This window comes from Hyla sarda, chromosome 10 (assembly GCF_029499605.1).
Source record: "Hyla sarda isolate aHylSar1 chromosome 10, aHylSar1.hap1, whole genome shotgun sequence".
NCBI classification, from domain to species: domain Eukaryota; kingdom Metazoa; phylum Chordata; class Amphibia; order Anura; family Hylidae; genus Hyla; species Hyla sarda.
Window position 1 is genome coordinate 49,390,947 of NC_079198.1, and position 21,924 is coordinate 49,412,870.

At 45.1% G+C, this 21,924-nt stretch overlaps 1 protein-coding gene across 10 annotated transcripts in view; it reads left to right on the forward strand.

Moving 5' to 3' along the window:
• The window catches only part of LOC130294253 (myosin-10-like), a 312,827-nt gene that overhangs the window by 228,129 nt on the left and 62,774 nt on the right, over positions 1-21,924 (forward strand). For all 10 annotated transcript variants that reach the window (XM_056543843.1, XM_056543842.1, XM_056543841.1 and 7 more), the window contains 3 exons: positions 2,860-3,072; positions 8,152-8,313; positions 8,554-8,682. In XM_056543843.1, coding sequence (XP_056399818.1) covers positions 2,860-3,072; positions 8,152-8,313; positions 8,554-8,682 — 504 coding nt within the window. The remainder of the gene's footprint in view (positions 1-2,859; positions 3,073-8,151; positions 8,314-8,553; positions 8,683-21,924) is intronic.

Here is a 21,924-nt window from a genome sequence, read left to right on the forward strand (position 1 = left end):
GCCCTACCTTGCCCAGATCTGCATTACCTTATAATCAGCGTCTCCCGCACAATCCACCAGTACCTGTGGATCGTGTGGGAGACAAGTGAGCTTTACTTTTCATTTTCCCTCCCTCCCTCCTCCCTCCTTCATCATTCCCACTTTCCCTGCTTTTTACAGTTTTGTTTATTTTCCTTACCTATCTGCGCTTCGGCAGGTCAGGTCTTGCGGGGTCAGTGAAGCAGATGAGTTACGTCCTCTGCCGGCTTCTCTGTGCGGCATCACTTCATTTCCTGTAGTCGCCGCCGAAAAGTGACATTCGTGATGCTGCACAGAGAAGCCGGGAGAGGACGTAACTCATCTGCTTCACTGACCCCACAAGACAGCCGAAGCGCAGACAAGTAAGGAAAGGGGAAGAGTGGTCTTCAACCTGCGGACCTCCAGATGTTGCAAAACTACAACTCACAGCATGCCCGGACTGCAGTTGGCTGTCCGGGCACGCTGGGAGTTGTAGTTTTGCAACACCTGGAGTTCCGCAGGTTGAAGACCACTAAATGCCATTGGAGGAACATGATGGGGGGGATGAGACAGGGGGAAATGATGAGGGGGGGGATGAGACAGGGGGAAATGATGAGAGGGGGGGTGATGGGTGGAAGAGACAGGGGGAAATGATGAGGGGGGGAATGATGAGGGACATGATGAGACAGGGTGGGGGGGATGATGAGGGGATGATGGGAGGACATGATGAGACAGGGTGGGGGATGATGAGGGGGAATGATGGGGGACATGATGAGACAGGGTGGGGGGATGATGAGACAGGGTGGGGGGATGATGAGGGGGGAATGATGGGGACATGATGAGACAGGGTGGGGGATGATGAGACAGGGTGGGGGGATGATGAGGCGGGAATGATGGGGGACATGATGAGACAGGGGGAAATGATGGTGGGGGAGGCACTAAATGCTTAATGTCTGTATGGCTAGTGGTGGTCTATGACAGGGGGAAATGATGAGACATGGGGAGATGATGAGACATGGGGGGGGGTGGCGATGAGAGGGGTAAATGTGGCACAGGGACTGATAAAAGGGAAGGAATGATGTGGCACTGGAGGGGACGGGACCAAACTGAGGTGCAGAAGAAAACAAAGTTGTGGGGATGATGTGGCATTTAGTCCAAGTCATTTATTTTACATTTTATTTTTTTACTTAAATTTCCCTGTTAAAATGGGGGTGCGTGTTATACGCCGATAAATACGGTATGTCATGCAGTGGTAAACTTAAAAGAGAGAAAACACTTTGGCAAAGATACATATGAACCCCTATGAGATTTTGATACCCAGTTAAGAAAAGCTTGGTGTTTTTTCCTTTCCAAGACCTTTGAGACAATTGGGCATTTTGCTGTTTTTTTGACAATGTGGCCCTTCTGGACAGGCCGACCTATTGCCCGACACCCGGGACATGCAGTTCCGGGCACCAGGCAGGTGAATTTTTCAGGCCCTTAGCCCTGCTTCGGGCAAGCAGGGCTGGACCTGAAAGCCCCCAACAAGCACAGTGGCGCTCAGACGGGTGTATGGACCGGGCCCGCAACATACTCTGCATCCCCCAGTTGATTTCAGTAGCCGGGGGCCGCCGCTTTTAGCCAGAATGTGGCGATCACTGTGGGCGGCTATTAACCCTTTAGATCCCCACTGTCAAAGCTGACAGCAGCGTCTAAAGGGACGGTCTAGTGGGATTGATCGCGATCCATTATAGAGGTAGCCGGAGGGCTTACCTCTGCTTCCCTGGTGTCTGTGGATCTGCCATCGATAAAGCTTGGCTGGTCTAAGCTCTATCAATGGATTGCAGAGCACACAGATCAATGGAATTCTATGGGCCTCCATTGATCTGTATGAGGAATCTAATGATTCCTCCTAAAAGTCTCCTAAGGGACCAATAAAGTGTAAAAAAAATAATGTTTTAATAAAAGTTTAAAAGATACACATTAACCCCTTCCATATTAAAAGTTCAAATCACCCCCTTTTCCCATATAAAAACATATAAACATAATTTAAAAAAATTATAATTTGGTATCGCTGTGTGCGTAATTGTACAAACTATTAAAATATAACATTATGTATCCTGTACGGTAAATGACATTAATGTAAAAAAAAAAAAAAAAAAAAAAACACAGCATTGCAATTTTTATAATATCCCTGAAATTTTTTTTAAAGCAATTAAAAAGTCAGATCAATACCAAAATGGTACCTATACAAAAAACTTTTTATAGCATAGAAACAGCCTGGTATGCAAAAAAAAAAAATAAAAATAAAAAAAGCTACTGGGGTCAGAATATGGCAATTAAAAAAAAATTTAAAAAAGTTCTGAATTTTTTTTAAGGTTAGTAAAACATGACGGAAACTATACAAATCTTGTATTGCTATAATAAGGATGACCTAAAGTATCAAAATGACATGTTAGCTCAACCACAAGGTAAATGGTGTAGAAAAGAAAACCATCAAATTAGCAAAATTATCTTTTACTATTTCAATTTCACTTCCCCAATATTTATTTTTGGTTTTGGAGCATATGTTATGGAAAAATGAAAAGGTATCATTATAGTAGTTAGTTATGGCTATTATAGAGCGAGGAGGAAAAAACAAGAGTCTAAAAGCGAAAATTGGCCCGGACAAGTGGATCGCCATGAGGGACCAATAGATTTTGCTTTGTTTTAGTCCCATGGACAAGTAGTTTTTTATTAAATTTCCACACCCCTGAGCAAAGAAATGAGTCCCCTCTCTTTTAGGGCCTCATGGCTGCCACTATATTGTTTAGTCCCTTAATATACGGTAATGTCTAGGTATGAATATAAATATTTTGTAACAAATATAATATGCAATTACAGGCTCATGAATTGGAAAGAGCTAAAAGAGCACTGGAGCAACAAGTCCAAGAAATGAAAACCCAGATAGAAGAACTAGAGGATGAACTTCAGGCCATTGAAGATGGAAAACTCCGCCTGGAAGTTAATATGCAGGCCATGAAAGCGCAGTTTGACAGGGATCTCCAAAACCGTGATGACTCAAATGATGAAAAGAAGAAACTCTTAATAAAGCAGGTGCATTATATTTATGAATAAATACTGTATATGTATTTGGGGCTCAAGGTCATGCATATTATATATTTTCATAAAATAATACAATATTGTTATGTACCATACAAGTAAACAAGGAGAGGGATACTTACAATTAAATTATTAAAATAATAATAGAAATAAATAAAACAATACTGCTGCTTGTGGTCAAAGTGCATAGTGGAATTCACAGAAAATAAGAAAGGCATTATGCTCCTTGTAGTTAGTTGAAAGTAAATGTTTGTCTTTATAAGGCAGTATGGGACTTATAGTCGCCGTAGTAGATAATCTTCCATATGCATATTGTAATCCTATGGTAGTGCAAATGCCGTTGTAGATACTAAAATATTGCACGTAGATCCTTAATAGAATAAAATAGCTACTCACCCCTCCGCATATACATCAAGATAATGAAAGTCAAATGGTGTGCTGCACCTTTCACCTATCCCGGTAGTGTTCGAGATAGCAGGTTAGTAAGGCTCCGCTTACCGCTGGTCCTAGAGTTGTCTGGCCAACTCACACTGGATTGTGCTGTGATGAGACGACAGCTCGCCGCTCCAGCCAGAGATACATGCAGAAATCATTCTGTCCTGATGAAAACTATTTGTGAAGCAGATACAGGTGATGTAGCGGGGATGAGTAGTTGCGATGTCCTCGTGTATCCACATAGGAAGTGGTTAGATTGACAGGGCACTGACAATCAATATGGCCAATATCAAAGCAGCAGTTTATGGTTATTCATATATTCAGGTATAGGCTGGACGCATTTCAAGACCTCCATAGGTCTTTTCTTCAGCAGCTCATTCAGCACCTCCTTCAGTAATGGTTTTAGGGGTCATTTTGAAAAGTAGATATAGGCTTAACCCCTCTAAATAGTGACATCACATCAATTGTTAATTAATTGTTAATCTTCATCAGTATATTTGTTTTCTGTCTCTAGTTAATTAGGCTTTAACTCAAGGTTAACATATATATATATATATATATGTGTGTGTGTGTGTGTGTGTGTGTATGTACACTTCAAGAACTCACAAAATAAAACAGATATGGTTTTGTTATACTTGATGGGACATACTGATATCCTAATCTTAGCGATAATATATTATATTAATAACAAATTTATGTAAATGGGGAATCTAGCAATATTGATTTGCTGATATAAAATATAAATAATATGAAAGACAATGAGTATAAATATAGTATATGATCATAGTCAAAAAGAAATGAATGGGAATAGATATGCAGATAAAAATGACAGCCAAAAATGACGTCTGTGTACAATAAAATTGGAAAATATGAATGGGAATATATATGCAGATAAAATATGGCAGTAAAAAAATGACATATATATTCAATGAAAGGATATGCAGATTATTGTGATGACAGGGGGAAGGACCAAATAAAGGGTCCATCAGGGTGCTGGGTATACACTGACAGACCGTCTGAATGGGCAGATTGATGTTCAATCCAAAAAACCAAACAGTTCTAGAGCACTGTTCAGTCCCTTGGGTGCCAGAGAGCCGAACTCAAACATTTTTCTAGATTCATCTCGAGACATTTTGCCTATAAAATTTCCTCATTGTACTGACTGGATAGCCATATATTTCAATTTATTTGGGGTTCCCTTGGTGGAATAGTTTGAAATGCGCAGAAAAGGGATCTTATCATTTAGTTTTTTGATGTTTTACCTATGTTTCAAAATTCATGTTTTTAGAGCTTGTGATGTTCTGCCTACATATTGCTTGTTGCATGGACATTGTATGACATAGATTACTCCCTTACTCGCGCAATTCAAAAATGTGTTGATTTTGTATCTGAAATTATTGCAGGTGGATTTTACTTCAATGGTCCTTTTTTCAAAATTGGTGGCTCTGCAATTTGGACATTGTCCACACCTAAAGAAGCCTTTTAAATCTAATAGAGTGGAAGTAGTTTTTGTGCTGGGGTTAGTGGTTTGTAATGTAGGGGCCACTTTTATACCTAAATTTGGGGCTCTAGCGTAAATGATGGGTGGTTGGGCAGGGATATGTTCACTTAGTGTTGTATCTTGACATAGTAAAGGCCAGTATTTGTTAATAATAGATTCTACTTTATGATATTGTGTGTTAAATGGCATAATACATTTAGAATTGTCTTTGTTTGAAGGTACAGATGTATCAATATTTTTGGGTGTAAATAAAGTTGATCTATCCAACCTCCGAACTTTCTCAAGGGATTGAAAAACATTTGCTGGTATTTTTTGTTATTGAATTGATTAGTTAGATCATTGTTTGTACAGTTGCGTTTAAGTCTACGGAATTGGCTGGTTGGAACATTAACCAGCCACTGTGGGAGATGACAACTACTGTGTAGTATAAAGCCACTTTTTGCCACCGGTTTATGATATGTGCTGCAGATGAGTTTGTCTCTATCAGATGTGATTAATATGTTGTCCTCTACGAATAGAGGAGATGGAACAACCCAAAACACAAGCAATTAAAACATAGAGTCAGAAAGTGCAATTTTTAATCTCTGTTCAATTAAATTAAGTTCTAACCAGCTTAGTCTATTGATTAAGGGCTTCAAATGTGCACCCAGTCAACAACTAGATACATTTGGGGTTTATGTTGGAGTTGAAAAGTATATATGTAAACTTAGCCTAAAGAAATATTTCATTAAAAAAAACCTTTAGAGGCACAGACTATGTTCCCTTCACATATAGGCATACATTATTAAAGAAAAAATCTAATTTTTTCCAAGACAGGAGATTAGTGGAGATATGGGAGCTTTAAAAAAATGCTGTGGAAAATGATATTAGAAAAATAAAAACATATAAATAGACATGGTAATTTGACATCAAGTAAAACCAGGGTGATTACACAACTCCAGCAAGACCTGTCTATAACTATCAGATCAGCAAAGGGGGAGGAATTGTGGTAATGGACACATCCTCCTACACAGCGCAATGCATCTCCCAACTTAATGACAACTCTACATATATGAAATTAAAAGGTGACCCCACTACACAGTATTTTGATGAGCTAGATACATTATGCACAAGAGCCCGAGAAAAATATATTTTATCAAAACAGGAATTTGAGTTCATCACTGGCACACACAAACGTATGCCAGTCTTCTATACTATATCCAAAATCCACAAAGATCCCAAACAATCTCTAGGCCGCCCCATCATTTCAGGTATTGGCTCTATAACAGCTAATCTATCTCAGTACATCGACCAACTTCTTCAACCATATGTTAAACTGACTCAATCATACCTACGAGACACTACCCAAATCATTCAGATTGTAGAATCAATAAAATGGGATCCATCTTAGTTTTTGGACACATTAGATGTTCACTTTATACAAATATTAATCATCAACAAGAAATAGAAGCCATTCTGAATATACTCACAAAACATGCAGATCTCCCGTTGGACCAAATCACAGTAATATTGGATAGCATTAGTTATATATTAACCCACAACTACTTTATCTTTGGTCCGAACCACTATCTTTAGCTGAACGGCACTGCCATGGGCACTAAGTTTACACCCAGTTATGCCAATTTGTTCATGGCTTATTGGGAAAGCAGAACCATTGTTCCCCAGCTGGGCGGACACCTGGTGTCATGGCATTGCTACATCAATGACACCTTCTTTATCTGGTGTGGATCCAGACAATTCCAACAATAGAAACCTCAAATTTGCTCCTCATATCAGTCCAACATCTGTTGAATTCGATTTATTAATCACATTTGCTAGAGACAAACTCATCTGCAGCACATATCATAAACCGGTGGCAAAAAATGGCTTTATGCTACACAGTAGTTGTCATCTCCCACAGTGTCTGGTTAATGTTCCAACCAGCCAATTCCGTAGACCTAAATGCAACTGTACAAACAATGATCAGTTTGAAATAGAAGCCATTACTCTAACTAATCAATTCAATAAGAAAAAATACCCTCCAGCAAATGTTTTACAATCCTTTGAGAAGGTTCGGAGATTGGATAGATCAACTTTCTTTACACCCAAAAATATTGATACGTCTGCACCTTCAAACAAAGACAATTTTCCTCTAGAAAGGTTTTGATAAATCTCCCCATTGTCATTCATACTATTTATATATTATGTCAGCAAATCTTTATTGCTAGATTCTCCATTTAGATAAATTTTGTTATTAATATAATATTTTGTCCTATCTCTAAATCGCTAAGATTATGATATCGGTATGTCCTATTAAGTATAACAAAACTATATTTGTTTATTTAGTTCTTGCAGTGTATGTGTATATATAAGCTAACCTTGAGTTAAAGCCTAATTAACTAGAGACAGAAAACAAATATACTGATGCAGATTTGCAGTAATTAACAATTGATGTAATGTCACTATTTAGAGGTGGGATTAAGCTTATATACTGAATGAGCTGCTGAAGAAAAGACCTACAGAGGTCTTGAAACGCATCCAGCCTATACCTTAATATATGTATAATCATATACTGCTGCTTTTATATTGGCCATATTGATTGTCATTGCCCTGTCAATCAAACCACTTCCTACGTGGATACACAAGGACATCGCAACTACTCATCCCCGCTACATCACCTGTGTCCACTTCACAAGAAGTTTTCATCAGGACAAGCGCTGGCAGAATGATTTCTGCACATGTCTCCGGCCGAAGCGCCAAGCTGTCGGCTCATCACAGCACAATTCAGTGTGAGTTGCGCAAACCACTCTAGGACCAGCGGTAAGGGGAGAATCACTGACTTGCTATCTCCCGAGCTGCGAACACTACCGGAATCTGTTGTATTTTATACTGTATTCGTCTCCTTATTTACTTGTATGCACATACCAATATTATTCTATGGAAATATATATAACATCAATGACCTTGAGCCCCAAATCCGTATAATTATTTCTATAGTTTCTGGACACCGTGGGTATAGGTGTCCGTTGGGCGTCTCAGGCCTTTGTGGTGACTAGTCCGATATTTTATCTACATTATATGTACAAGTCTGTGTTTCTGCGTGTGTTATATACAGTATGTGTATACAGTGACTTATTTGTTTTGCTTTCTTGTTCTAGGTGCGAGATCTAGAGGTTGAATTGGATGAAGAACGCAAGCAGAAGGCTCAAATTCTAGCTGGCAAGAAAAAATTGGAGATGGACCTTCAGGACATGGAAAGTCAAATTGATGCTGCTAACAAGGGACGAGAAGAAGCAGTTAAACAGCTAAAGAAATTACAGGTGACTAAATACACATTTCACTCTTTACTTGGATTTTTCCGTTCTCATTCTGCTAATCTTAGTTCCTAGAGTGCTACAAAAAAAATTATATAGTTTGGTACTATAAGGACATCTTTTTTTAATTCACCAAAAGCTTTTTAAGGAATATATATATATATGATATTAAGAAGGAAAATGATTAGGGAATTCTTATTTGAAATTACATTATGTTGTTGACCATATATGTCTCTTTTATTACAGCTCCAGTTGAAAGAAGTATGGCGTGAAGTGGAGGAGACTCGGTCATCTCGAGAGGAAATGTTCATTCAGTCTAGAGAGAATGAGAAGAGACTGAAGAGTTTAGAAGCAGAACTTCTCCAGCTACAGGAGGTTTGTCACTGCTTAGAAATAAGCGGATTGGTATTCTTAGATTGGAATATAGCTAGGCATGAGCTACCTGCTCATCAGGCTCCTGTTTAAGAATATTTGAGCACTGTTTAAAATTTTTAAATTCTTCACAATATGCAGGGTAGGCATCTCTAATTTACACATGAGTGTGAATGCCAGCCCTATGCTCATAGATATGCTCAAAGAAACCGAGGATTCAAGTAAAAATGGTTCTGCACCCCACCAAAATGCAATCCAAATGTATTTTTCCACAAAACACTACAGCCTGACAAGAAACATTTAAAATGAGAACTCACAGTAACTGACCCCCAAGCTCTCAGTAATTTACCAAAACCTCTACTGTTTTTGGTTACAGGAAAGGTGTCTCACACATTCTGACTTTTGCCCATGTCTAAAGATGGCCATATACATTAGATACGTCTGCCAAAGTTGGAGGTACTGGACAATCACAGTTTCTTCCTTGATAGCAGATGTTGGAGAAAGGAAGAATTGGTGATATTGAATTTTAACTGTCTGATCATTACGTCCTTAGGTAGATAAGCCTCCACTAGAAAACAGTTGTATTCCTTCTCCTCATGGAAAACACATGCATGTGAATGGGGGTATCACATATAGCTTGGCTATCATATGTTTCTAGTCAACTTCAAGTGGTTGTCCGATTACCTTTTTATACCCAGGACTGTATCCACAACAAGCGGGCATCCTCTACATCTAGAGGACACCAGCAGAGGTTCTTTACTGTAAGAGCAATGAGACTATATAACTGTCTGGTAGAGTAAGTTGTTATGATGTGCTCAATAAGAGTCCGAAAGGGGCCTGAACTTATTTCTGGACAGTAACAGCAATTATAGGTTATGGATACTAAATTTATAGGGACAGAACGTTGATCCAGGAATTCATTCAGATTTTTTATTCAGATTTGCAGTCCAAAAGGAATTTGTCCAATTTTATTGGGAAAATGGCACCAGCCTCCGGGACTGATTACGGTCGACCGCAGGTCCGGCGGTGTGTGACGTCACGCCCCCGCCCCCCGTGTGATGTCACGCTCCGCCCCTCAATGCAAGCCTACGGGAGAGGGTGTGATAGCTGTCACGCCCCCTCCCGTCAGCTTGCATTGTGGGGTGGAGCGTGACATCACACGGGGGCGGGGGTGTGACATCACACGCCGCCGGCCCTGCGGTTGACCGTAATCAGTCCCGGAGCGAACACGCTCTGGGGACTGATTACAAACGGGGTGCCGCGTGCATGATCACGGGCATCCCCAGCTGCGGGACTCCCGCGATCAGGCATCTTATCCCTATCCTTTGGATAGGGGATAATATGTGTAAGCACCGGAGTACCCCTTTAAGGCTTAACAATCCCTAAGATTAGAAAATGAATTTTGAAATTTAAACTGAAGATTTTGGGTAGCTAATGCTACCATAACAAAAATTTTATTCCCAGTACTATAATTAAACCATGTATTGCATGAATGACTCAGCCTTGAGTTGGCTGAAGCATGAGTAGACCATATAATGTCTGAATGGCACAGCTTAGAGTTGGCAGCAGCATGAGTAGACACGAGGGCTTCGCAATCCCAAAGAATTAAAGACGAATTTAGAAATTTAAATTGAAGATTTAGGGTAGCTAGTGCTACCATAAAAGATGTTTAGGCCCAGCAGCATCAGTAAACCATATATTGGCTGAATGACACAGCCTGGAGTTGGCTGAAGCATGTGGAGACCATATAGTATCTGAATGGCACAGCCTGGAGTTTAAACTGAAGATTTTGGGTAGCTAGTTACATAGTTAAGTACGGTTGAAGATTTTGGGTAGCTAGTGCTACCATAACAAAATGTTTATTATTCCCAGACCCAGGCCCAGCAGAATCAGTAAACCATATGTTGCCTGTATGACTCAGCCTGGAGTTGGCTGAAGCATGAGGAGACCCATATAGGGTCTGAATGGCACAGCCAGGAGTTGGCAGCAGCATGGATAGACACTAGGGCTTCACAATCCCTAAGATTAAAAGATTAATTCTGAAATTTAAACTGGAGATTTTGGGTAGCTAGTTACATAGTTAAGTACGGTTGAAAAAAGACATACGTCCATCAAGTTCAACCAGGGAATTGAAGGGTAGGGGTGTGGCAAGATATTGGGGAAGGGATGGGATTTTATATTTCTTCATAAGCATTAATGTTATTTTGTTCCAGGAATGTATCTGGTCCTCTTTTAAAGCTGTTAAATTTTCCTGCTGTGACCAGTTCCTGAGGTAGACTGTTCCATAAGTTCACAGTTCTTATGGTAAAGAAGGCGTGTCGCCCCTTGAGACTAAACCTTTTCTTCTCCAGACGGAGAAGTGCTACTCCAGTGCTACCATAACAAAATTTTTATTCCCAAACCCAGGCTTAGCAGCATCAGTAAACCATATATTGGCTGAATGATGCAGCCTGGAGTTGGCTGAAGCATGAGGAGACCATATAGTGCTACCATAAAAAGAATTTAGGCCCAGGCCCAGCAGCATCAGTAAACCATATATTGGCTGAATGACACTGCCTGGAGTTGGCTGAAGCATGAGGAGACCATATAGTGTCTGAATGGTACAGCCTGGAGTTGGCAGCAGCATGAATAGACACTAGGGCTTTACAATCCCTAAGATTAAAAGAGGAATTCTGAAATTTAATATGAAGATTTTGGGTAGCTAGTGCTTTCATAACAAAATGTTTATTCCCAGACCCAGGGCCAGTGGCATCAGTAAACCATATATTGCCTGAATGACATAGCCTGGAATTGGCTAAAGCATGAGGAGACCATATAGTGTCTGATTTGCACAGCCAGGAGTTGGCAGCAGCATGGGTAGACACTAGGGCTTCACAATCCCTAAGATTAATTGATGAATTCGGAAATTGAAACTGAAGATTTTGGTTAGCTAGTGCTACCATAAAAACATGTTTATTCCTAGACCCAGGCCCAGCAGCATCAGTAAACATAAGCAAATAGTGCTGAATGACACAGCCTGGAGTTGGCTGAACCATGCGGAGACCATTGAAATTTATGAATTTTAAATTTAAATTTAAGATTTTTAAATTTAAATTGAGGGTTTTGAAATTTCACTTTTAACCCCTTAAGGACTCAGCCCATTTTGGCCTTAAGGACTCAGACAATTACATTTTTACGTTTTCATTTTTTCCTCCTCGCCTTCTAAAAATCATAACTCTTTAATATTTTCATCCACAGACTAGTATGAGGGCTTGTTTTTTGCGTGACCAGTTGTCCTTTGTAATGACATAATTCATTATATCATAAAATGTATGGCGCAACCAAAAAACACTATTTTTGTGGGGAAATTAAAAAGAAAAACGCAATTTTGCTAATTTTGGAAGGTTTCGTTTTCACGCCATACAATTTACGGTAAAAATGACGTGTGTTCTTTATTCTGAGGTTCAATACGATTAAAATGATACCCATTATTACATACTTTTCTTTTATTGTTGCGCTTAAAAAAAAATCACAAACTTTTTAACCAAATTAGTACGTTTATAATCCCTTTATTTTGATGACCTCTAACTTTTTTATTTTTCCGTATAAGCAGCGGTATGAGGGCTCATTTTTTGCCCCATGATCTGTCCTTTATTTTTTTCATACAACATTTGCATGTAAAAAACTTTTAATAAATTTTTTTAGAATTTTTTTAAAATAAAATTTATTTAAAAAGTAGCAATTTTGGCCTTTTTTTTTTTCTTTTTTTTTTTACATTCACGCCGTTCACCATACGGGATCATTAACATTTTGTTTTAATAGTTCGGACATTTACGCACGCGGCGATACCAAATATGTCAATTAAATTAATTTTTTACGCTTTTTGGGGGTAAAATAGGAAAAAAACGGACGTTTTACTTTTTTATTGGGGGATCGGATTTTCACTTTTTTTTTACTTTTACATTTTTTTACATTTTTTTTTTTTTACACTTGAATAGTCCCCATAGGGGACTATTCATAGCAATACCATGATTGCTAATACTGATCTGTTCTATGTATAGGACATAGAACAGATCAGTGTTATCGGTCATCTTCTGTTCTGGTCTGCTCGATCTCAGACCAGAGCAGAAGACGCCGGGAGCCGGAAGGAGGAAGGTGAGGGGACCTCCGTGCGGCGTTCTGAATGATCGGATCCCCGCAGCAGCGCTGCGGGCGATCCGATCATTCATTGAAATCGCGCACTGCCGCAGATGCCGGGATCTGTATTGATCCCGGCACCTGAGGGGTTAATGGTGGACGCCCGCGAGATCGCGGGCGTCGGCCATTGCCGGCGGGTCCCTGGCTGCGATCAGCAGCCGGGATCAGCCACGCATGACACGGGCATCGCTCCGATGCCCGCGGTTATGCACAGGATGTAAATGTAAGTCCTGGTGCGTTAAGTACCACCGCACCAGGACGTACATTTACATCCTGCGTCCTTAAGGGGTTAACTCCCAAGTTTTAGTGTACCGGGCCCCGTCGTGTGGGTACATAGGACCAAATCTAACAAGGAGTCACATATCACATGGCAGCACACTGACAGAGCCTGGAGGTGGCATCAGTAGGAGGAGACCATATAGTGGCTGAATGAGACAGCCTGTAGGTGGCATCAGTATGAAGAGACCATATCGTGGCTGAATGACTGCCTGGAGTTTGTGGCAGCATGGGGAGACCATATAGTGTCTGAATGGCACAGCCTGGGGTTGGCAGATGAGGAGACAATAGGGCCTCACAATCTCTAAGAATAAAAGAAGAATTTTGACATTTCCTTTGAAGATGTATGGTACCTAGTGTACCATAAACATATATAGGTAATGTCCTAGGTCCAGCAGCATCACTAAACCATATAGTTGCTGAATGACACAGACTGGAGATGGCTGAAGCATCAGTAAACCATATATTGGATGAATGGCACAGCCTGGAGGTGACTGAAGCACGAGGGGACCATATAGTGGCTGAATGACACAGCCTGGAGTTGGCTGAAGCATGAGAAGAGACCATATAGTTGTTGAATGAGACAGCCTAGAGGTGGCAGCAGCAGCATCAGGAGTCCTGAAAGTGACCCGGTGACAGAGTTGTGCGGTGGGTGGCAATACCAGTACCCAGTGACGAAGGTGGGCTAAAAAAGGTCTGATGCGGAGGAATGTTTGTATCTTAGGAGCAGCGCCTTAAAGCTGTTTGGCACTCTCCATATTTGTGAAGTGTTGGTGTGGCACCATTGTCAATCTACTCTCATGCATCAGGCATTGGTGGTTGAAAATCCTGGCAGATCCATGCCTGATTCATCTTCACAAAGGTCAGTCTCTCCACATTTTTCATGGACAGACGAGTTCTCCTTGGGGTGACTATGGCCCCCGCCGCACTAAACACCCGCTCTGATGGCACACTACTGGCCAGAGAAAACTCTGCTAGTTGTGGCCACAAATCAAGTTTGGCTGCCCGGAAGTCCAGCGGATATTCAAGGTGTGTTGGCATGGGCATGTCAAGGTATGCTACCACCTGCTGGTTCAGGTCCTGCTCAAGATCTACCTACTGCTGATGAGTTTCTTCACTATGTGGGTGAAGAAAGATACTCATCAGTGACTGTAGACTCAGGCTGCTGCTGATGGAGCTGGTACTGCTCCTGCCACCCCACCGCTCCCCAGCAGCCATGACAGTGGAAGGTGAGCGCAGGGGGCCCCCGATTCAGACCTGCGAGAGGATGGACGATGGCGCCAATAGGCATCGGCTAACTGACTACATAGGATGCCTTTGTAGTAGGTCATTTTGTCCTCCCTCTCAGTGGGTGTAAAAAAGGCCCCTATTTTGTGCCGGTAGCGAGGGTCCAATAAGGTGGAGATCCAGAAGTCATCCCACTGCCGAATGGTGACAATTCGGCTGTCACTATGCAAGCAGGGGAGCATGCATCGTGTCCTTTGTGCAAGTGACTCGAAGGGTCTCCCTGTCTCCATCTCCACTGCATACTGCCACGGTGTGTCTGGGTCCTCTGTCTCGCCTTCCTCATAACACTCTAGCTCCTCTGGCTGCTCCTGCTCCTCCTCTCCTGTCAGATTACTAGAAAGAAATTTCCATTTGGTGAAACCTAAACTGTGCTCCACTGTGCCCCTCCACCTCCTCCTCCAGTTCCGCCACCACAGGGTTCATGCGGCCGTGAGATGTAGGCACCACGTCTCCAGTGCTCTGGCCAGCCATCGTTTCCAACACGTGTTGTAAATGAAGCAGTGGAATGAGGTCGTTCATCCCATAATCCTGGCGACTTCCTCAAAGGGCCTGAGCAAACGGCAGGTGTCACGTATGAGCTGCCACTGTGTAACAATCCTACGGGCTCACCTGAGTTAGAGGACCGCTGGCTGGAAGTAGGAGTGGAGCCCAGTGGCAAGGACCGCAGGCAGGTAGTAAGTGCAGGAAGTCTGGCAGAGGCGTAGTCAGTAGGCAGGCGGTGGGTCAGGGCAGGCAGCAATAAACGTGGTCAGACAATCCAGATGGCAACGGTGGTAGCAGTTCAGTAAGTAGCGACAAAGCAGAAGAGCAGTCGGTAGGCAATTCCTGGTCAGCAGTGGACTTCAGTAGTAGCAAGAGCAGCAGATGAGGAGAAGCTTGATCAAGGCTCAGGAGCTCAATAATCAGCAAGCTAGAGTGCAAGGGGCTGGACTTATATAGGGAAGTACCAGGTGTGGGGAATCAAGGGTGATGAGCAAGACTTGGCAAGACTAAGGTTACATAATAGGTTTCAGGAAGGAATGTCCAGAGAAGACGGTAGCCTAGTAAGCAGGGCTACTGCCTGGGATGTGGCTGGTCATGGGTTCGAATCCTGACAGTACTCCCCCCCTTCCAAGGTGACCTCTGGGCACCGCAGGGGCAGGCTTACCGGGGTGCCGTTGGTGGAACTCTTTTACCAGTCTGGGGGCGTGGATATTTTCTTCTGGCTCCCAGGAGTTATCCTCGGGAGGGTAACCATCCCACCCAATTAGGTATTGTAGTCTTCCCCTGTGGATCCTGGAGTCGAGGATCTTTGCGACCACGTATTCTTCTTCACCCTGTACCCTCACGGGTGGTGGAGGGGGCGAGTGGCGGCCTGTGAAGGTGTTCTCCACGTATGGCTTGAGGAGTGAGCAATGGAAGACAGGGTGCACCCTAATGGAGTCCGGAAGGTCAATCCGGAACGTGACCTCGTTGATTTGTGCGGTGATCCGGAACGGACCCATGTATCTTTGGGCCAACTTTTTGGAGGGGACCTTCAATCTGAGGTTCCTGGTGGACAGCCACACCTTGTCTCCCACATGGAAGCCCGGGGTGGGTTTGCGACGTCTGTCTGCTCCCTGTTTAAAACGCCTCTGGGCGAGCTGGAGGTTGTCTATAATGTTCTTTTGTGCCTCCTGTAGGGTTGTTACGCGTTCGGCCACTGCTGGGAGGGTGGAGGCGACGGGCAGGTGGGGAATGAATACCGGGTGCGAGCCTGTGTTAGCAAAGAAGGGGCTGTGCTTGGTTGAGCTGTGCTCAGCATTGTTGTAGGCGAACTCGGCCGTGGGGAGATGGTCAAGCCAGTCATCCTGCAGGTGGGAGCTGAAACAGCGTAGGTACTGCTCTAGGGTCTGATTAGTTCTCTCAGTCTGCCCGTTTGACTGAGGGTGGAAAGCGGAGGACAGGTTTACTTTAACCCCGAGCGCCAGGCAGAAGTTCTTCCAGAACTTTGAGGCAAATTGTACGCCTCGGTCAGAGACCACTTCGTCCGGGATCCCATGCAGCCTGAAGACCTCTCTGAGAATTAGATCGGCCCTTTTTTTGGCGGTGGGTATGCCTTTGTAGGGGATGAAATGGGCCATCTTGGTGAGACGGTCAACCACGACCAGGATGGTGTTCATCCCTTTTGAAGGAGGAAGGTCTACCACAAAGTCCATGGAGATCGAGCCCCAGGGGCGGGAGGGAATAGGGAGGGGTTGTAACAGACCCACGGAGAGGAACGAGGAGTCTTATTGCGGGCACAGACCGCGCATGAGGAGATGTACCTCTTGATGTCCTCCTTGTATGTTGGCCACCAGAAGGAGCGGGAGAGAAGCTCCTGGGTCTTTCTTGTGCCAAAATGGCCGGCCAGCTTGGAGTCATGGTTGAGTTTGAGCACTTCGAGCCGTGCGATTTCTGGTACATATAGTTGTAGGTCCTGATGAAACCAATGGCCGTTCTTAAACGTAAGGCTGATATTCCCTGTGGGGTGGGCGAGGAAGGGATCATTTTCATATCCTTCTTTGATTGTGCCCAGGAGTTCTTTAGAATAGGTGGCCCCTACGACCCTTCTCTCGGGTAAGATGTTATCTTGGCCCTTGTTACTCTGTGAGGGCTCGGAAAACATTCTGGAGAGGGCGTCAGCCTTGCCGTTTTTTGATCCGGGACGATAGGTGATGAGAAAGTTGAAGCGGGAAAAGAATAGGCTCCATCTGGCCTGTCTGGCCGAGAGTCTCTTAGCGCTGCGGATGAACTCGAGGTTCTTGTGGTCAGTTAGTACGATTATGGGGTTGGTGGCTCCCTCCAGCAGGTGTCTCCACTCGGAGAAGGCATCCTTGATCGCCAATAGTTCTTTGTTCCCAATGTCATAGTTCTTCTCGGAGGGGGACATCTGGCGGGAGAAAAATGCACACGGGTGTAATAGCATTCTCTCCCCTGTCCGTTGTGACAAAACTGCCCCCACCGCAGAGTCTGATGCATCCACTTCGACTGTAAATGGGAGCTCGGGGTTCGGGTGGATTAAGATTGGGGCAGAAGTGAAGAGGAGTTTCAGCTTGGTGAAGGCCTCCTGGGCCTCGGGTGTCCAGGAGAAGGGGACTGCCTTCTTGGTGAGTTGGGTGATTGGTGCTATGACCTTGGAGAAGTTCCGGATAAACTTCCGATAGAAGTTGGCGAAGCCAATAAATCTTTGTATCTCCTTCTCGTTTTTCGGAACGGGCCAGTTCATTACAGCTTGGACCTTCCCAGGGTCCATACTTATGCCCTCTGGGGAGATGATGTATCCGAGGAACTGAGTGGTGGTTCGCTCAAACTCGCATTTCTCTAGCTTGATGTAGAGAGAGTTCTGTCAGAGTCTCTGCAGTACCCTGCAGACGTGTTCGCGGTGCTGCTCGAGGTCTTCAGAGAAGATCAAGATGTCATCCAGGTAAACGACTACAAACAGATCCAGCATGTCCCTGAGGACGTCGTTAATCAAGTGCTGGAATGTGGCGGGAGCATTGCAGAGTCCGAAAGGCATGACCAGGTACTCGAAATGACCATAGCGTGCCCGGAAAGCTGTCTTCCATTCGTCCCCAGGGCGGATTCGGACGAGGTTGTAGGCCCCTCGAAGGTCGAGTTTAGTGAAGATCTTCGCTGCCCGGAGTCTCTCAAGGAGTTCTGAAATCAGTGGGAGCGGGTACCGATTTTTTACGGTTATGTCGTTAAGCTTTCTGTAGTCTATGCAGGGACGCAGGGAGGAGTCTTTTTTCTCTACGAAGAAAAAGGGGGCTCCCGCAGGGGAGGTGGAGGGCCGGATGAACCCCTTCCTCAGGTCCTCGTCCAGGTACTCTTTCAGAGCCTTGAGTTCAGGCTCTGAGAGGGAGTAGATACTGCAAAAGGGTATTTCGGCCCCGGGCAACAGTTCTATAGGGCAGTCGTAGGGTCGGTGTGGTGGCAGCTTGTCTGCGTTTTTCTTTTCGCAGACATCCTGGAACTCGCGGTATTGAGGGGGTAGCAGATCCTTGACCGATAGTTTTGAGATGTTGGTGTCTTCGGGTGGAAGGACGGGTTTGTGGGAGCAATTTAGCGAGCAGAACTCGGACGGGAATCGTATGCAGCGGGTTTCCCAGTCCACCGAGGGGTTGTGGGTGGCCAACCATGGGATGCCCAAGATCACTGGGAACTTCGGGGAGGCGATCAGAGAGAACTGGATCTTTTCACAGTGATCTGGTTCTATGAGGAGTTGTAGTTCAGTGGTCTCGTGAGTGGCCGGCCCCGAGGAGAGTGGGGATCCGTCAACGGTTTCCAGGTCAACGGGGGCTGCCTTGATTGTCAGTGGAATGTTCCTTTCGCGGGCGAAGGTTAAATCCATGAAGTTGCCTCCCGCCCCGGAGTCTAAAATCGCTGAACAGCAAAGTTGTCGCCCCTCAATGTCGATGAGGATGGGGACGATGAAGTGGGATCCATGAGCCGCCGTGTTGTTATTTTCGGGGGCTGCAAGCGGAGTTGGAGTCTGTAATCGCTCCTTTAGCTCCGTGACGGCAATAGTCTTTCGGATCTTATGAGGACATTTGATGGCAAAATGACCTGGCTCCCCACAGTAGAGACAGAGGTTTTCGGCCAGCCTTCTCTCCTTCTCAGCTGTGGATAGAGACCTACGTAGAGCGTCGACCTGCATAGGTTCAGTTACTGACTGGGGGTCGCGCTGGGTGGTGGAAGAAAAGGAGTAAGTGGGTCTATGGTCCGAGGACCAGAATCTTTCTTTTTTCCTCTCGGAGAGTCTTTGATCTATCCGGATGCATAACTGAATGAAGTCATCCAGATCGTCCGGGGCCTCAACTCTGGCGAGTTCGTCCTTTATTAATTCGGACAGGCCTCGCCGGAATTGGCTTCTCTGTGCTGCTGGGTTCCAGGTGGTGTCCGTAACCCAACGGCGAAACTCGGCGGTGTATTCGGCGACGGAGCGTCTCCCTTGCCGCAGACCATGTAGTCGCTCCTCGGCTGTCGCACAGCGGCTGGGGTCATCGAAGACTTGACTCATGGCGGTGATGAAGTTGTTAAGGTTGTCCAGGAGGTGACTGTTAGTCTCTACGTATGGTGATGCCCATGCTAATGCTTCATCCGTCAGGAGATTGACCACAAATAGCACCTTCTTTTTCTCGGTGGTGAAGGGGGCCGGGTGCATTTGAAAATAGATGCGGCATTGGTTTAGAAACCCCCGATACTGGCATCTGTTGCCGCTGAATCTTGATGGGAGTGGCATGCGGGTGTCTGCGGACGCGCCGCGGACGTCCAGGAGTTGCCTCTGTAGTTCAATAATCTCCCTCTGTTGGCTTTGGACTACGCCTTGGAGCTGGGCAAATTTCTCCTGAAATGTAGTGCCAAATTCTTGAAGTTCGGAGACCTGCTTACGCAGAGTGGCCATTGCGGACTCCATAGTGTGGCTGATTATTCTGTAACAATCCTACGGGCTCACCTGAGTTAGAGGACCGCTGGCTGGAAGTAGGAGTGGAGCCCAGTGGCAAGGACCGCAGGCAGGTAGTAAGTGCAGGAAGTCTGGCAGAGGCGTAGTCAGTAGGCAGGCAGTGGGTCAGGGCAGGCAGCAATAAACGTGGTCAGACAATCCAGATGGCAACGGTGGTAGCAGTTCAGTAAGTAGGGACAAAGCAGAAGAGTAGTCGGTAGGCAATTCCTGGTCAGCAGTGGACTTCAGTAGTAGCAAGAGCAGCAGATGAGGAGAAGCTTGATCAAGGCTCAGGAGCTCAATAATCAGCAAGCTAGAGTGCAAGGGGCTGGACTTATATAGGGAAGTACCAGGTGTGGGGAATCAAGGGTGATGAGCAAGACTTGGCAAGACTAAGGTTACATAATAGGTTTCAGGAAGGAATGTCCAGAGAAGACGGTAGCCTAGTAAGCAGGGCTACTGCCTGGGATGTGGCTGGTCACGGGTTCGAATCCTGACACACTGGTTCACATTGAAATTACACAGGGGAGTACCCCTATCCGTTTGGTTTGTCGAGAAATTGGTGATGGCTTTTCTCTGTTCATACAGTCAGTCCAACATATGGAGGGTGGAATTCCAACGTGTGGCAACGCCACAAATCAGACTATGTTGGGGGATATGTTCTGATGCTGCAGCTCAAGGAGGGTGTGCTTTGCGGTTTACGAGTGGCTGAAGTGCATGCAAAGTTTCATTGTTAGGATGTCTTGCAAATTAGGGGAACACTTCAGGAACTGCTTCACAACCAGATTGAACATGTGGGCCATGCAAGGCGCATGGCTCAGCCTTCCCAGTCGCAGTGCATGCAAGATGTTCTTCCTGTTGTCAGTCACCATGGTTCCCATTTCCAGTTTTCGTGGAGTAAGCCATGCTCCTATTTCTTTCCGAATAACTTTTAGCAGTTCCTCCCCTGTGTGACTCTTTTCGACAAGGAAAACCATGTGAAGAACAGCGTGACACCCACGTGCCCTGCACTCATGGTATGCTGAGACTTGTCTGGGCAGTGGGGGCTAAGGACACGGAGGAGGATGAGGAGGCAAAGTTGCACACTGTCACAGGACCAACGGGGCTGAGAGCGTGGAGGAGGAAGCGGCATGACCTGTCCAAGTTGGGGTTCTGGCTGTGCAGGAACCACATACACCCAGTGAGCCATAAAGGACATGTATTGTCCCTGACCGTAGTTACAGCTCCAGACATCGGCGCTGCCGTGCACTTTGGTACACACGGACAGGCTCAAGGACTGGACCACCTTCTCTTCCACAAAATTATGCAGGGCTGGTACTGCCTTCTTCGCAAAGAAATAACGGCTTGGCACTCTCCACCTCGGCTCGGCACAAGCCATCAGTTCTCTGATAGGTGCAGAGTCCACCACTTGAAAAGGAAGGAACTGCAGCACCAGCAACTTAGACAGGAGCACATTCAGCTTCTGCGCCGTTGGATGAGTGGGCGCATTCTGTTGTCTCTTGGACATGGTTTGGTGACATGGATTGTTGACAGAATGGCTGACTAAAAGCGGGAGAAGCGGGAGCGACAGAAGGAGGGTTTGACACACAGCTCCCTTCGGCTGAGGTGGTGGAGCCTTGGCTGGCTGAAAGAGAGAGCGGCGTGCCACTGGGAGATGCGGCAGGCTGGACAACTACATCAGAGCCACGGTTTTCCCAGGCCACTTTATGGTGGCGAAGCATATGTTGACGCAGGGCCGTGGTGCCAACATTGGGCCACGCTTCACCTTCTGCCAACATATCTTGCATGTGGCTATGTGAACCTCCTTCGAATGCTTGATGACAAACTGCCACACCGCCGAGTAGCTGATTTTCCCACCAACATTCCGCACTAATTGACTGCAACTGCCGCCATCTCCAGGAACCCCTGTTCCACTACCTCCCGGCTAAGTAGGCTGCCGAGAAGCAGGGGGTCTCCCCCGGGAACGTTTGGCTCCAGTATTTCCACTTCTGCCACCAGGCTGACTGCCAACCATGCTACCGCCTTGCTGGCTCAGCTGCTGCCTCAAGGGAAACCTGCAACTG